The sequence below is a fragment of the Schistocerca gregaria genome, chromosome X (genome assembly GCF_023897955.1).
Source record: "Schistocerca gregaria isolate iqSchGreg1 chromosome X, iqSchGreg1.2, whole genome shotgun sequence".
In the NCBI taxonomy this organism is placed as follows: Eukaryota; Metazoa; Arthropoda; class Insecta; order Orthoptera; family Acrididae; genus Schistocerca; species Schistocerca gregaria.
In genome coordinates, this window is record NC_064931.1 from 695,205,811 (window position 1) to 695,224,008 (window position 18,198).

The 18,198-nt window shown below is 44.9% G+C and overlaps 1 protein-coding gene across 1 annotated transcript in view; it reads left to right on the plus strand.

Moving 5' to 3' along the window:
• Positions 1-18,198, plus strand: part of LOC126298483 (sodium-dependent transporter bedraggled) — a 673,679-nt gene that overhangs the window by 508,923 nt on the left and 146,558 nt on the right. Inside the window, exon 8 of the mRNA XM_049989817.1 lies at positions 2,060-2,191. Coding sequence (XP_049845774.1) covers positions 2,060-2,191 — 132 coding nt within the window. The remainder of the gene's footprint in view (positions 1-2,059; positions 2,192-18,198) is intronic.

Genomic DNA, 18,198 nt, shown 5'->3' on the forward strand with positions numbered 1-18,198 from the left:
CTAGGTCGGTGCCGTACTCGCAGGTGCCGTTCGCCAGCAGTCCACCCTTACTGATGGTTCAAATGGCTCTGAGCACTATGGGACTAAATATCTGAGGCCATCAGTCCCCTAGAACTTAGAACTGCTTAAACCTAACTAACCTAAGGACATCACACACATCCATATCCGAGGCAGGATTCGAACCTGCAACCATAGCGGTCGCGCGGTTCCAGACTGAAGCGCCTAGAACCGCTAGGCCACACCGACCGGCTCCCTCGTGGTGGTTACACGCTGTTGACTGGAACCTTGACGGTAAGTAGGCTAGTCCTCGCGTTCCCATGCAGTCCTACACTGAGCCGTTTTTGTATCAAAATGCCGCAGAAACCTGGATACTGCACAACATGACCAAATCGGCCACATTGAGACCCACTGGACTCTCATTAGTGGGGACGACGGTTCAATCCCGCGTACGGCCATCCTGATTTAGGTTTTCCGTGATTTCCCTAAATCGCGCCAGGCATATGCCGGGATGGTTCCTTTGAAAGGGCACGGTCGACCTCCTTCCCCGTCCTTCCCTAATCCGATGACACCGATGACCTCGCTGTTTGGGTTCCTCCCCCAAACAACCCAACCCACATTGAGACCGAAAACAAGACTTTGTCAAGTTCCGATAACGCTGTCTGACACGATTAGACACCACCTCCGTGACCACTCGACATGTGGCGCTGTCCATGCGCCCTATACAGGGTGTTACAAAAAGGTACCGCCAAACTCTCAGGAAACATTCCTCACACACAAATAAAGAAAAGATGGTATCTGGGCATGTGTCCGGAATCGCTTAATTTCCATGTTAGAGCTCATTGTATGGAGAGTGCTACGGGAGAACCAGTTGTTTCCGTACCATGTACAGCGTGTGCAGGCACTATCAGCAGCTGATTGGCCTCCACGGGTACACTTCTGCGAATGGTTCATCCAACAATGTGTCAATCCTCATTTCAGTGCAAATGTTCTCTTTACGGATGAGGCTTCATTCCAACGTGATCAAATTGTAAATTTTCGCAATCAACATGCGTGGCCTGACGAGAATCCGTACGCAATTGTGCAATCACGTCATCAACACAGATGTTCTGTGAACGTTTGGGCAGGCATTGTTGTTGATGTCTTGATTGGGCCCCATGTTCTTCCACCTACGCTCATTGGAGCACGTTATCATGATTTCATACGGGATACTCTACCTGCGCTGCTAGAACATGTGCCTCCACAAGTACGACACAACATGTGGTTCATGCACGATGGAGCTCCTGCACATTTCAGTCGCAGTGTTCGTACGCTTCTCAACAACAGATTCGGTGGCGGATGGATTGGCAGAGGCGGACCAATTCCATGGCCTCCACGCTCTCCTGACCTCAACCCTCTTGACTTTCATTTATGGGGGCATTTGAAAGCTCTTGTCTACGCAACCCCTGTACCAAATGTAGAGACTCTTCGTGCTCGTATTGTGGACGGCTGTGATACAATACACCATTCTCCAGGGCTGCATCAGCTCAACAGGGATTCCATGCGATGGGGGTGGATGCACGTATTCTCGCTAACGGAGGACATTTTGAACATGTCCTGTAACAAAGTGTTTGAAGTGACGCTGGTACGTTCTGTTACTGTGTGTTTCCATTCCATGATTAATGTGATTTGAAGAGAAGTAATAAAATGAGTTCTAACATGGAAAGTAAGCGTTTCCGGACACATGTCCACATAACATATTTTCTTTCTTTGTGTGTGAGGAATGTTTCCTCAAAGTTTGGCCGTACCTTTTTGTAACACTCTGTATACCCTGCCGGGACCACAGAATACTAATGCACCCTGGCGGCCATTCTCACAGATAACTTAACATTCAATCATTTACATACCCGCCGACGTTGTGTACAGCGACATCTGACCGTGTCTTCTAGATGCTTCATTTTATTTTATTTTATTTTATTGTCACGGAATGTAAATAATTTTAGTGAAGTAACAGTTTCTGTGTCTCTGGTGTCAGTGAAATGTGAGTAGTACTGGAGCTAATGTGGAGCCTTGGGGACCGCAGGTACAGCACGAGCGCGGTGGGGCGGCGGCTACAGAGCCTGGGGCACCGACCCAGCGCCAGCTCCTCCTCCTCTTCCAGCACCGACTCCGCCCCAGAGAATAGCCCGCAGCACGCACCCGAGTCCCAGGACAGGTAAGTCACTCTGCGGTAACATACGGCTTTCCAAAAATGTACTGCATCTCCCCAAAGCAGCGACGAGAATGGCCCAGCCATGATTAATCGATTAGTCACCTCCACAGGAAACGGAGGGTGACAGCAGAGGTGCCATTCACGTGCACAAACCCTTTTTCCGGCCCCATTAAATAGTGAGCACTTGGGCTGGGAAAGCAATTCGCATAGTGTACAGAAGCACTATTACACGTAATTGTAGTACTGTGTTGTTTACCATGCTGTAAATGTACATTTCGATTTGGATACGACTGGGGCTATTTGTACACCGCTTACGACTCATTTGTCATTTATTCTAGAATTTATGGGTTCGCAACTTCCAGGATGAGAGCCACTGGGACCGCGCCTACTGTAATCACTGATTTCATTCTGATATGTGTGTATGGAGGGCTTGGCCATAAGATGTAAGGCAAAGCTCCAGATGGCCAAGCATTTCCCGCACGCGTCAGACGAGTGCTGAATTAATTATTTTAGCATACGTTCCAGTGAGCGGTTAGCGCAGTACGAAGAGGACATACAGTAATCGGAGGGCCATGGGGTCGAGTCCCTATGCAGGAACATTATCTATTTTCAATTTTTACGTTGCTTACACTACCCGCCAGGGTAGCCGAGAGCGCTAATGCGCTGCTTCCTGCACTCGGGGAGGCGCGCCGACCCCGGTACGAATCCGCCCGGCGGATTAACGACGAAGCCCGGTATGCCAGCCAGCGTGGATGTGGTTTTTAGGCGGTTTTCCACATCCCACTTGGTGAATACCGGGCTGGTCCCCACGTTCCGCCTCAGTTACACGACTCGCATTTGAAGCCGTTCGCGCTGTTCCATGGCTTACACTAGACGCAGACAGCTGGGTTACACTTATTACGTCCCAGGGAGTTCGGGGTGGCGACAGGAAGGGCATCTGGCCATCCTCTGTAACACTGCCAATTTCAGTAGTAACACCCAGACCTGGCAGAAGCTGGAGGGGGATCCGGATACAGCAACAAGGTTACTTGCACTGAAAAGAAAGGGATTTAATGTTTAATATATTGCATTTATTAATATTTTTATAAAAGGTCTAAAAATGAAAAACTGAAACAAAATTTGGGATTCGAAATAAATTTCTAGGAAGAAATTTTAAGTCTTACACGAAAACTTCGTATACATAATTAGATAAATCTTTTAGTTTGCGGTTGATGATTTATACGTGCTGGGGTGGTATTCATGGTAATAACGGGAGAAGCAGTAATTGGCCGGCAGCTGTGGCCTAGCGGTTCTAGGCGCTTCAGTCCGGAACCGCGCTGCTGCTACGGTCGCAGGTTCGAATCGTGCCTCGGGCATGGATGTGTGTGATGCCCTTAGGTTAGTTGGGTTTAAGTAGTTCTAAGTCTAGGGGACTGATGACTTCAGATGTTACGTCCCATAGTTCTTAGAACCATTTGAATCATTTGAAGCAGTAATTTTTTCGACATGCATACGTTAAAAACGCCGCATTTTTACAATTACACTATTCTTAAGCTTCTCTAGAAAAACAAACTTGTTTTACATTCATAAAAGTTTCGCTGTCATCGAACAGTTTGGTAACAATCCCTAGAGTAGCGCACCATTTTGTGAAATATTTGCGTGGATGTGTGGTAATCTACACTGAGCTGACAAAAGTCGTGGCACAGCGATATGCAAATATGCAGATGGCGGGAGTATCGCGTACACGAGGTATGAAAGGGCAGGGAATTGGTGGAGCTGTCATTTCTACTCAGGTGATTCGTGTGAAAAGGTATGTCTGGATAAGCGCGACGGGAATTAACAGATTTTGAACGCGGATTGGTAGCTGGAGCATGACGTAAGGAATATTCTGTTTCGGAAATCGTTAGGGAATTCACAGTGTCACGAGTGTGCAGGGAATTCCACATTTCAGGCATTGCTTGTCATCACGGACAACGCAGTGGCCGACAGTCTCCACTTAACGACCGAGAGCAGCGCTGTTGGAGTAGAGGTGTCACTGCTAATAGACGAGCAACACTGCGTGAAATAACCGCAGAAATCAATGTGGGACGTACGACGTTAGGACAGCGCGACGAAATCTGAAGTTAGTGGGCTGTGGCAGCAGACGTCTGACGCGAGTGCCTTTGCTAACAACGCGATACAGCCCGCAGCGCCTGTCCTGGCCTCGTGACCGTATCGATTGGACCCTACAAGACTGGAAAGCCACGGCCTGGTCAGATAAGTCCCTATTTCAGTTGGGAAGAGCTGATGGTAGGGTTTGAGTGTGGCGCAGGCCCCACGAAGCACATAATGGTGTGGGCTGTATTTACGTGGAATGAACTGGATCTTGGGTATGTTGGGCTACTTGGAGACCATCTGCAGGCCATTCATGGACTTCATGTTCCTAAACAAGGATGGAATTTTTGTTTGTCAGTGCGCCATGTGACCGGACCACAAGTTTTCGCGATTGGTATGAAGGATATTCTGTACAATTCGAGTGAATGATTTGGCCACCCAGATCACCCGAAATGAATTCCATCGAACATTTATGGGATATAATCGATAGTTCAGTTGGTGTGAAATATCCTGCACCGGCAACACTTTCGCAGCTATGGGCGTCTATAGAGGCAACATGGTTCAATAACTCTGCAGGGGACTTGCAACGACATGTTGAGTCAATGCCACATCGAGTTGCTGCACTACTGCGGGCAAAAGGAAATCGGACACGATATTGCGAGTTATCTCATGACTTCTGTCTACTCAGTGTACAAAGGGACGTTGTTTGATGCAGACTTCGCTCGATGTAAATTCGTTTTCTCTTTCGATGAGATGAGAGCAGATTTGAAGCCTTTTGGTAGAATTCTTTAGCTGACAATAAAAACAGACATTGCAGGGCTACACTAGCGGAGTGCCCTTGGGGGGAATCACTTTAATACTGCACGATGGCAATCCTTCATCTTGAGAAACCTCTTCTTATTATTTAGGATTTTTTTGTCTTTCCCACGAGTTATTTAACGGAAGGAGTTTGTTCTCCTGCACGTAAGGGTTCACCACACCAGTAAAAATTTTTTTGTATGATGCTGTTGTAAGTGTGCTAGGTTTTGACGACAACATACCTATATTTTTCAGTGTTCTCGTCCAAGTTTTTTGAACTTTCCGTCAAAAAGAGGCAGTCCTCTCTTGTAGGCAGAGAGAGACTGTTGGCAATAATTTATCCAGTAGCGGTTATAGCATGCTGCGTTGTATAGGAGTTGGTTAATATCTTCATACTTCGATTTCCAGTGTGAGAAACGTGGAAATTGAATATAAAAAAATTCCATCTAGTAATTCAATCCCAGGACCCTCGTATTACCGTTTTGTACTCTTTCCGCTGCGCCAACCGCCATCTGGAAACTATTCTCACATATAAGGCTTACGACTCGTCCGATCCGCTCCAAAAATGCTGTGTCCTCTAAGCGCGTAGTCATTTGGAGCTCCCATATCTGTAACGCATACTTCTGGCCAAGCCCTGCATGTACGGGGCTTGTTTTTTTAAGTAAGTACCGTTTTGAAATTAAAAAAAGACGTGCTAAGATATCTTAATAATTTTATTTTTCCGTGAAAGCTAGTACCTTAATCTACGCACTGACGCCATAACTGCCTGAGTCTTCCTTGTTTACGTTTTGTACTGAGTGTTTAAGATGCTTCCGATAATCGTGAGTCCCGCCGACTATAAAGTACGGGCTGTTATAAGATTTCTTAGTGCTAAAAGGCCTAAAAGCGATCGATATTCCTCGTGAGATCTGTGCAGTTTACGGAGAAAACATTATGAATGATGGAATGGTAAGAAAGTGGGTGAGAGCATTTAAAGATGGCCGCACAAATGTGCATGATGAACAGCGGTGTGGGCGTTGGTTGGTTGGTTTGTGGGGGTTAAAGGGACCAGACTGCTACGGTCATCGGTCCCAGGCGTGGGCGTCCTTCGGTCGTTAATGCAAGTTTGGTGCAGGAAGTGGACAATAAGGTGAGAGAAAATAGACACTTTACGATTTCCTCCTTGCGGGATGACTTTCCTAGTATTTCTCGTAGTGTTTTGTATGACATTGTGACCGAGCACTTGAATTACCGAAAATTGTGCGAACGTTGGATACCGAAAATGTTGGCGGATGTGCACAAAACCAAACGTTTAAACAGAGCCTTGACTTTCCTTGAGCGGTACCACAACGACGGTGATGATTTCTTAAGCTAGATTGTTACGGGCGGTGAAACATGGGTAGCGTACGTCACACCAGAATCAAAGCAACAGTCCATGGAAGTTGAGCAAGGGCATCGTTTTGCTGCAAGACAATGCCCATCCGCATGTGGCGAATCAGACCAAAGATCTCACAACATCTTTTCGACGGGAAACTCTAGATCATCCTCCGTACAGCCCCGATCTTGCGCCCAGTGACTACCATCTGTTCCTGCACTTGAAGAAACACCTGGGCGGTCAGCGTCCTCAAGACGATGATGAAGTCAAAACAGTAATGATGCAGTGGTTAACAAGTCAGGCGGCAGACTTTTATGAAGAGGGTATTCAAAAACTGGTACAACGTTATGAAAAGAGCCTCAATATTGACGGAAATTACGTAGAAAAGTAGATTAAGGTAGAGGCTTTCATGTAAAAATAAAATTATTGAGATATCTTAGCACGCCTTTTTTTTAATTTCAAGCCGGTGCTTACTTAAAAAATACGCCTCGTATGAGGAGTGTTCAGAAAGTAAGTTTACTAGAATTTTTAGAAAAAGTGTATTTGAAAAAATTCCGAGGCGATGAGTGGGGCTCGTGGCTATGTACTAAACAAGGCTGTCCCAGAAAAAAGGGTTATATCTATCTCGTATTGGAATATACGCTAGCAAAACTAAATGCCATGTCCGTATAACGACATAAGTGTATTTGTTGTTCATTCGAAGCTGCACTATTAGATGCATCTTGTGTCCTCTGTTGCATAGCACATTTGGCAGGTCCAGTACCCTGCTCTTGCCTTCAACAAAAGTGGATGATTTAAGATGGTTGTAGAACGGAAACCATACGTTTCCGAACACAGGTTTCCATTCAAAATGTTGTGTACTTAGACTCGTCAACGAACACGAACATAATTTGAAAAATTGAAAATTTGTGGTAAGGCCTTATGGGACCAAACTGCTGAGGTCATCAGTCCCTAAACTTACACACCACTTAATCTAATCTAACCTAAAATAACTTACGCTAAGGACGACACACACACACATACACACACACACACATGCCCGAGGGAGGACTCGAACCTCCGACGGGGCAAGCCGCGTCGACCGTGACATGACGCCTCAGACCGCTCTAGAATTTGATAGCTGGAATTTGCGAACAACAAATACAGATATAAAGGACAAAGCTGCCGCAGCTGAGGCTGAAATTGTCGCTGTGTGACAACAGCGTTTAATATAATAATGACATCTTCTTACTAGACAAATTTATTTACAGAGATCGCTTTATATATAGGTGTGTGTGTGTGTGTGTGTGTGTGTGTTTGTCTTTTCGTCAAATTAAACTGCCATCTTCAATCAGAAAAAGTATTACAAGAAAAATATAACATATCCGAAGTGAACATACATCTTGAAGAAGACGCTTGTGTATGACATTGTACATTATACAAGAAAACCATGATAGTGCCAAACACGCACAAAAATATCTGATCTATTACATTTGGCTCATAGGATATTTATTGCCTGCTGTGACAGTTGACGGTACACTACCGAGCTATAATATTTAGGGGTACCACTAGATGACAGCTGTCTTTTACATGAGAACTTAGAAACATAATAAATAAATATTTTCCGTGTTTGTGTGATACATAAAAGGATGGCAATAACTAACAATTAAAATTTTTGTTATTATAAACGAGATCCGTGTAGTCTTTATATTAAATGATAGCAAGTGGAATACAGCTACTCAGAACATAGTACAGACATTTCACAAAATTTAACGATTAAATCATAGGATAAAGGTGGACTATACAGGTGGGAACAAGGAGCTGGCCAGGGGGCAGTTCGTTTCAGCCATCGACACACATTTTCATACATTTATGCATAACATAGGCAAATATTAACTGTTTTCCTGATTCAGGAAGAATGTCACATAATTCATGTGTGAAAATCGAAAAAGTCCTATGAACATGTGTCCGATTTTCGATCGTTACGGAATCGGAGAGGATTGAAGACTACACACATCCCTGACTGATTATGGAAACAAGTGTGAATATTACATACCAAAATGCTGTGTAGGCGCTGTGGTGGATAGAACAATGGTGGGACAGATGACTGATCCATCCTACAAGAAGTGTTGAAAAAGTCCCCCACCCATCTCAACGCACTTGTTAACACATTGGAGGGTGTGTTGTGCTGCACATCGAACATTGTCTCGGCAGGCTTTAATGTGGGCAACAGCATCAGTGATGCGAGTGATAAGTTCTTCACGGGTATCCACCTTCATAGCGTACACATCCCCGTTTAACCAACTCCGTACACAGAAATCTAATGGGGTTAGGTGGGGTGATATCGCAGGCCAGTTAATGGGTCCGTCACGGCCCATTCATCGTTGGGGAAATGCGTTGAATATACTGAGACTTGTCTGATACAGTGAATCAATGGTCCGTCATATTGCAGGTACATTTTCCGTCGGTGCTCTAATGTCACATCTTCCAAAAATACAGGTAGGTTTTCTGTCAGGAAATGTGCGTATGCTGCGGCTGTCATGAGATTTGACATGAACAAAGACCCTATTATCACGTCACCAATCATACCACATCAGACGTACATGAGAACCTTACTTGGAATCTTGTTTCCCTAGTGTCACGTGAATTCTGCATCTCCCATGTATGATAATTGCAGGTGTTCATGATACCATTTCATGTAAATGTAGCCTCACCTGCAAATTAAGTGTTTTGTACGACGTCTCTGTGTACAGCCAACCATTCCCAAAAGTGTGGTCGAGCAGTTCTAGGCGCTTCAGTCCGGAACCGCGCTGCTGCTACGTTCGCAGGTTCGAATCCTGCCTCGGACATGGATGTGTGTGATGTTCTTATGTTAGTTAGGTATAAGTTGGGTTGGGTTGTTTGGGGGGAGGAGACCAGACAGCGAGGTCATCGGTCTCGTCGGATTGGGGAAGGACGGGGAACGGAGTCGGCCGTGCCCTTTCAAAGGAACCATCCCGGTATTCCCCTGGAGCGATTTAGGGAATCACGGAAAACATAAATCAGGATGGCAGGACGCGGGATTGAACCGTCGTCCTCCCGAGTGCGAGTCCAGTGTGCTAGCCACTGCTCCACCTCGCTAGGTTTAAGTAGTTCTAACTCTGGGGGACTGATGTCCTCGGATGTTTGAACCAAAAGTGTTATCTGCTTACTGAGTCACCTGGATGCAGATGTTGCACGGGCTACAGATGGAATGCGTACTAGCCCCCGGGATGTAACACATGCCACACTCACGTTTTGGAATATCGAGTTGACGGCTTATGCTCAGTGCACTGGTGGTGGGATTCCATTTTACCATTGCAATAATGTCTTCCCTTTCCTCAAATGACTGGACGCCCTCCCGTTCTGATGTTATGTGTACACTGGGTAATGTTCTACACTCCTGGAAATGAAAAAAAGAACACAGTGACACCGGTGTGTCAGACCCACCATACTTGCTCTGGACACTGCAAGAGGGCTGTACAAGCAATGATCACACGCACGGCACAGCGGACACACCAGGAACCGCGGTGTTGGCCGTCGAATGGCGCTAGCTGCGCAGCATTTGTGCACCGCCGCCGTCAGTGTCAGCCAGTTTGCCGTGGCATACGGAGCTCCATCGCAGTCTTTAACACTGGTAGCATGCCGCGACAGCGTGGACGTGAACCGTATGTGCAGTTGACGAACTTTGAGCGAGGGCGTATAGTGGGCATGCGGGAGGCCGGGTGGACGTACCGCCGAATTGCTCAACACGTGGGGCGTGAGGTCTCCACAGTACATCGATGTTGTCGCCAGTGGTCGGCGGAAGGTGCACGTGCCCGTCGACCTGGGACCGGACCGCAGCGACGCACGGATGCACGCCAACACCGTAGGATCCTACGCAGTGCCGTAGGGGACCGCACCGCCACTTCCCAGCAAATTAGGGACACTGTTGCTCCTGGGGTATCGGCGAGGACCATTCGCAACCGTCTCCATGAAGCTGGGCTACAGTCCCGCACACCGTTAGGCCGTCTTCCGCTCACGCCCCAACATCGTGCAGCCTGCCTCCAGTGGTGTCGCGACAGGCGTGAATGGAGGGACGAATGGAGACGTGTCGTCTTCAGCGATGAGAGTCGCTTCTGCCTTGGTGCCAATGATGGTCGTATGCGTGTTTGGCGCCGTGCAGGTGAGCGCCACAATCAGGACTGCATACGACCGAGGCACACAGGGCCAACACCCGGCATCATGGTGTGGGGAGCGATCTCCTACACTGGCCGTTCACCTCAGGTGATCGTCGAGGGGACACTGAATAGTGCACGGTACATCCAAACCGCCATCGAACCCATCGTTCTAGCATTCCTAGACCGGCAAGGGAACTTGCTGTTCCAACAGGACAGTGCACGTCCGCATGTATCCCGTGCCACCCAACGTGCTCTAGAAGGTGTAAGTCAACTACCCTGGCCAGCAAGATCTCCGAATCTGTCCCCCATTGAGCATGTTTGGGACTGGATGAAGCGTCGTCTCACGCGGTCTGCACGTCCAGCACGAACGCTGGTCCAACTGAGGCGCCAGGTGGAAATGGCATGGCAAGCCGTTCCACAGGACTACATCCAGCATCTCTACGATCGTCTCCATGGGAGAATAGCAGCCTGCATTGCTGCGAAAGGTGGATATACACTGTACTAGTGCCGACATTGTGCATGCTCTGTTGCCTGTGTCTATGTGCCTGTGGTTCTGTCAGTGTGATCATGTGATGTATCTGACCCCAGGAATGTGTCAATAAAGTTTCCCCTTCCTGGGACAATGAATTCACGGTGTTCTTATTTCAATTTCCAGGACTGTAGATTCATGTAATGTTTTGAGAAACTTGGAAAATTCCCTGGCACACGGGGTTCGTCAGTCAGGGAAACGTGTCTGGTATTCATTTACAGCCGCATGGACACTACCATTAGAGTACCCTTACACAAACAACACGTCTGCATATTCCATACAGGTAAAGGTATGCAGAATTTTGGTATTCATGGACACAATAGACTTGCTGAATTAAAGAACACTCGATCATGTCATGCACACGGCCTCAAGACATCTCACTGATCCAACCTACGATTGCACACTGGGTACACTTGCAGGTGCTTGCCTCGGTGTGACGTCACAGCGCTTCCATCTGTTGGAGAACCCCCACACCTCATGTAGGATGGATCAGTAATCTGTCCCACCATTATTCTGTCCATCACAGCGCCTCAACGGCACTGTGATAAGCAATACTCACACTTGTCTTCATAATCATGCGTGGATGTGTGTAGTCTTCAACCCGCTCTAGTTCTGGAACGATCGAAAATCGGACTCTTGTTCATAGGACTTTTTCGGTTTATTTTCTCATGTAGCATCACCTCATAAATTACGTAACTTTCCTTCTGAATCACCCTGTATATACAGAATACACGTAGCTTACTTAAAACAGTGAGAATGACTGTTACGAAACCTAAAAAACACAATATGATTCGTAGCTGTTAACTCAGTGGTATGGATTTACATAGAATGTTACACAGAATGGAAAAGAGTTGCGAAGAAAATGTCTTGCTGGCGCACAGGTCATTGCGGCAATTCATCTGCTAGAGATGGAAAATTTTTGCCGCACCGGGGCTCGATCGGAGAACACCAATTCTCTAGAGCGTTTCCTAAAACACCTCTCTCATCCAGACATACTTCCCTCACACCAAACTTCCCGACTTTGTGTCGCCGCTCCGCCCGCCCATTAACCCCCTATTCACAGATTCCTGATTCCCTTATGCGTTCGGACGTTCGTTGTGAATCCGCATTGAAACTTTATCCTCAAATGACCGTCACGCTAGTACAATAATAAATATCAGTTGTCTGACATGTCCGACAGCTGAGACACCACCCATACCTATAATTACCATCGTTTAACATAATCATATCAAAATATTTTTATTTTCTTGGATGAATTTTGTTTCGTAAAAACTTGCAGGTGTAATAAAGTTAATGTTACAGGACAGGAAAAGTAAATCAGGAAGCTTTTATTAATGAAGTTGTATACGGACGTAAATAAAATGTGTGCTAAACCTGCGGGGACGCTTATTTAGGAGTGAAGCAGATGTGATAAAATCTGCAGGTGTGTCCAAACAACGGCCCTAATCAGCGGAGGGCTGGCAGACCGCTTAATCTGGCTTTCATTAACGAGCACTAATTGCACAAAGCTCCCTGTAATTACATCGCCGCTTGGGAGTCACGGGAAAGGCGTGAAGTTTAATATTAATTAAAGACTGAAACGTTGGCCTTAACGCTATGCAAGGAGCGACTGTCGAATTTATTTCTTCTCGCGTTTAAACTACCGTAAACTGTGCACCCTCATTATTTTGCCAGCTGTTCACAGCTTTCAATTAAAATCCCGCACAGCATCTCCAGATATTTCGTTTAGGAACAGGGGATAGTATATAGTACATGCGTGAGTCAACAAACATGATGCGATATTATAATGTGTCAGTCAAAGCACATTAACGGCCACACAAGTAGTTAATGTCGTTTAAGTGTAAGAACAGCTAATTCTGATGGCTCGTAAACATTAAATTTTTTTTTTGCTGAGTTGACTGTGAGCTGTCGGTAAAATATTTTAATTATTACGCATAAATACCTTTTTTACACATGTTTCACAATTTATTGTGTCATACGATAGCTTTCGGCAGCTAAGCCCGTTTCTGAGTTTAACTGTCGAAGATGTTGTTCATTCCTTTTCATGTCTATGGAGCAAGGAATCTACATCCGCAAAGAAATAAACTGATAATTGTGAGTACATTGATACATTACAGCATGCAAGATCTCAATGTGTTTAAAATTATCAGTTAATTTTTTTTGGAAGTTGTACATTGTTTCGTATTATTCCAGAAGGAGCGAATAAAATCTTATAAGCAATGAATACAGTAGCAACTGAAAATTTGTGGCAAAAAGGGACTCAAACACGGATTTCCTGCTCATGGGCAAAATGTGTGTTTCCTTGCTTACCAAAAGTTATATAGCGATAGTATATGTCGGAATACGTTCACTTTTTTGTTCTCTGCCCCGGGGGGTAGACGACGCTGTTCTAGGACGAACGCATTGTAAAGCCCAAATATTGTATTTTCAACCTACTATGTGGCGAGATGGTTGTGCAGCAAAAAGAATCTCAGCTCGAAAATATGTCCTCATTGTAACGAATTCATCTGGTTTTAAGCATGACGTACACCTCTCGAGGGGAGAACTCAGGAAATTTAGGGAATCTGTAAATCAGAAATGTGCGAAGGCAGAATAGAAACGCGACCTAGATGTAATTTACTTTCTTCGTTGTCATCTGTCACCATTTATTTGCAATTGCTTGTGATCGAGAAGTGCCCGTTTTAATGGCGCAGACTGTGGAACGCTACTGGCACTGTAAAGTGAGGTCTGTAGTTTACATTACAGCCTGGATGTGCTGCACCACTGTATAAAAGAGCTCCTCCCACTCGGTGTCTGCCGACCGCCGTGTGTTCAGCAGACCACTCAACCGTTCTCCGTGGAGTCGCTACAATTCGCTCACTTAGCTGCTAGTAGCAGGCCTGAGGGCTCCTTGTGTGACGTCAACAACGTAGTGCTGACTGCCGGCCGACACGAAACCGCTCTTTGTCAAACATTTCGTCAAACTTATTTGACCAAACTGCTTTACTAGAGCTATTACACAACAGTAAAATTTTTCGTCCATTATTCGTACCGGATGCCGAACAGTTAACGACACCGTATGTCGGTGACGAGCGCACTGCTCGAAGAGAAAGAGCAATGGAAACTATTGTGCGCGCAACCGTGGATAGCGAGAGGAGGGATCTCGAAGTGTTCACTAGAATTTACTTCGTGAGATACAGTGTGAGAACATGAAGAACAGCGAAAATTATTTGAGAATGGGTCGACAAATATTTCAGTTTGCGCCCATGAAAGTGCCTCTTCATGTTTGAATATACAGAACTCTGTCGAGAAATGCCATTTCTTAGTTTCATTCGTCATAATCGATGTTTCTGGAAAGCCTGCAACTGCGTCATCCGTGATATAAATAATGAAACACTGCTTTAGTAGTCAGGCATCTTCCTCACACTCAATATAATGCTTTTCGAGAATTTATTCTCATTATCAAAAGCATATATGAGCAAAGGTATTTTATGTGGTGTTCTGCCCTTCTAACCCTGCCGTTGTTTTTTATTCTTTACTGCAGTTGGTCAGATGTTTTTTGTCCCATTTTCCGAAACATCACAAACCAGCTGTGTAAATATTTGTACTTTATCGTGAGAATAAATTCTCGCAAATCGTGTGCAAAAATACGTAACTGGTGCACTGTGTCATTATTTTAATCACGAATGCTATTTCTGCTAAAGATCGTCTCGTGGCTGTGTTTTCTAGCAAGGAGCGAAAGCTACTCCACCCTGAAATATAGCACTCGAATATCGCAGTGTACTGTTTTACGTATTATTTCAGAAACATGTGAACCAGTATATAAATCACCTAATGAGGAAGTTATGAAGATAACGTGAGGTTACTTAAAGTACAAATAAATACGTTTATTTCACTTATGTACACTTTGAACAGGCTTTGCATTTCACATCTCCTCTTCCTTCCACATACTTTCTTTTTATATTTAAGCCTAACATCATTCAAAGTGCAGTAACTTCGAATGTAGCTGATTCCTGCAGATCTTTCTTTGTAAGAGTACATTTGTGTTATGAATAGTTTCGCATTCTTCATACTTTGCAAATGATCACTGTGGTGGTAGCACCGCACCAAATATACCTCGTCATTTTATAGCTCAAATGCATTAAGGCAAACAAAGCTACATGTAAACGACGGTCTTCGCTCTAACTTTAATCAAAGATCTTTGGTAAAAGCTTCCGTACTACACTACCGAAGCCCGCATCTCGTGGTCGTGCGGTAGCGTTCTCACTTCCCACGCCCGGGTTGGTTCGATTCCCGGCGGGGTCTGGGATTTTCTCTGCCTCGTGATGGCTGGGTGTTGTGTGCTGTCCTTAGGTTAGTTAGGTTTAAGTAGTTCTAAGTTCTAGGGGACTGATGACCATACATGTGAAGTCCCATAGTGCTTAAAGCCAATTTTTTTTACACTACCGAAGATTTGGCCTAAGGGCTTTGATAAATATTTATCGTTTGCCACGAACACTATATGGCTCACCTCAGACAGGCCTTTGTTTATCGAAGGCCAAGTTAGCTTCTCAGCTGACGTCATGATCCACAGTGCACCCAGTACCAATCCTCCCAGTCCTTGGCAGTATCGGGAATGGAACTCGGGTCCCCCGCTGCGCACTCAGCTGCGGAGGCAGATGCACTGGTGAAACAGCAATGGTCTCTGTGTTTAATACTACGCTCCTCATACGGTTTCTTGCAATTATAGCAAATCTCTGGCGATCCAAACGCCAATTTTTTCTGAGGGCTTAATGCCATCTGTTTATTTTGTAATAAAAGTCAATTCATAGTCTCTGCGACTGCATAGAGCTGTCGAGTGAACCATTCCACTCAGTCGCTGCCTCTGTAAAATTTAAACTAGGGAAAGCTCTGTTCATAGCTGCAGCGTATGCAGTATGCAACACTGAATGGTTTATGAACATGTACATGATCGGAATACAACCCAGATTCATTCATTCAGCGACTGGTCCCGAGACACATTGTGTATCAGCATAAATAGTGAAAGGCAGTTTCATATCATTACTAAATTTTGTAAATTTTACGAACTAGTACCTTTCACTTGGCGTGACACTGGTGACTGGTTTAAACAGGCACAATCAACTAAATGTGCATCTAATTTTTCCCTGGAATAAAAATATCTCAGATATCGCTTGCATATTACAACATAAAAATGAGAAGGAGTAATGCTACTCCTTGCGAGCCTTGAAAGTTGTTTTATGTACTAGAAGTGACATGTATCTGTTTTATTAGCAACCTGCAACATTGATTCGCATGTCTGTTGCGACGGTGTTTTGTAAAAGCTCTAAATTCTCCGTCTTTGCTCTTATCATCTATGGCCATCCATTCATAGTCTGAATACTGGATGCCGTAGACGTGTACAGATACGTCTTCACTGTGTTTTTCGAAAACATGAACATGTTTGATCTCTGCAGAGAACATGTTTGCAAAGTTTAATTTGTTTTCATATCGCCAATATTTAGACTCACGTTGTGCATCCTTATTTGGAGGATATTACCCTGCTAGAATAGACCACCTGAATCAGGCATTATCAGCTGACAAAATTTTTATTACCGCAATATTTTCTGCTATTACGTTGGGCAGTTTTACGTTTAGTTTTGCATAAAAAACTGTCCTTTCATTAACGTTAACACTCGGTTGAATCATTTTATCAATGCCCTACCAGGATCTCATATTTGAAGGGTCTCAAGTCTTTTTACCAGTTTATCAATAACATCAGCTGAGTACCAATCATTACTAAGTTCGGACAGTATTAAACTTGCAGTCTCTGTAGCGACTTACATCTGTTTTTCATGACCTGTCTTTCGCAAGAGAAAATCAGAGACTAGCCAACAACTGGTCATAAGCAGTTCGTTAATCTGACGAACTCGGTTCTTGAATATGTGAAAAACATGCTTCCAAGAAATGTCTAGGCTCCAAAATCCCAACCAAGTATCTGTCACACCAGTACATGTACGACTTCTAAATGCAGTCTCAAAAGTAATCCAGTCAGGATCATCTAACTTAATGTGTTTTGGTCCTGTTTCACCCATTTAAACTAATTCAGTGAAATTTAGAAGTCAGTGATGACGATGATGTTCAGCCCGCCATATATGGATTTCTTCGTCAGTCAGCTACTAGCCGCTAACCACTGCAGTCCAACTCCTGCTCGAAATCGATTGGCTTATTTCAGTGCTGCCTGCACATTCTACAAGGCCAAATGAAAAAAAAAAGATATGCCTTGTGAAAAAGAACGTATTGTATTCATAAATATGACAAGAAAATAGTATAACAGGAAAAAAGAGAAGAAGCTTTTATGAACGATCTGTTTAAGCAGAAGAATCACTACGTGAAAGGTGCCAGGCTTACCTTTGAGTGTTCGTTCACACTGCGAATTTTGGCAGTAGCTGATCCAGCTCTTTGACTACTGCTCCGATCTGTTACGTTATAGACGCAAGCCACTAGATGAGAAAAAAAATGTGTTAGTAGCAGCAAGTAATCAGTAGGCGAAAGTATATAAAAATGTAAAAAAAAAATCATGTTCTTTCCGTTGGCAAACGATTCCGGGCTAGTCTCCCATTCGGATCTCCGGGATGGACTGCCGAAGAGACTGGCCGTATACTGAAGAAATCGTTGAGAACAATAGCTAGAATGGTTTAGCATCAATAATTCTCCAGGAGCGGCTGCTCTCAATTTTATATCCGCCACTTCCAACCAAATTGTTCCGAATAATTCCGAGTATTTCCAAATCAGTAGCAAAAGTTTTTGGAAATTTGTGGTAAGCTTTTATGGGACCAAACTGCTGAGGTCATACTTAAGCTAAGGACAAAACACACACATACACACACACGCACACACGCACACACGCACACACGCACACACACACACACACACACACACACACACACACACACACACACACATGCCCGAGGGAGGACTCGAACCTTCGACGGGGGGAGCCATAGTGTCGTCATGTGCGCAGTGATGCGATTCCATATTTCAAGTCTGAACGTGCAAAACGCTGTGTCAGCTAGTAAAATTTTGCTGCTTCGTCGCCAGAGGCGCGGTACGTGGCTGCAGTCATATTTCTCTCACGGAACCT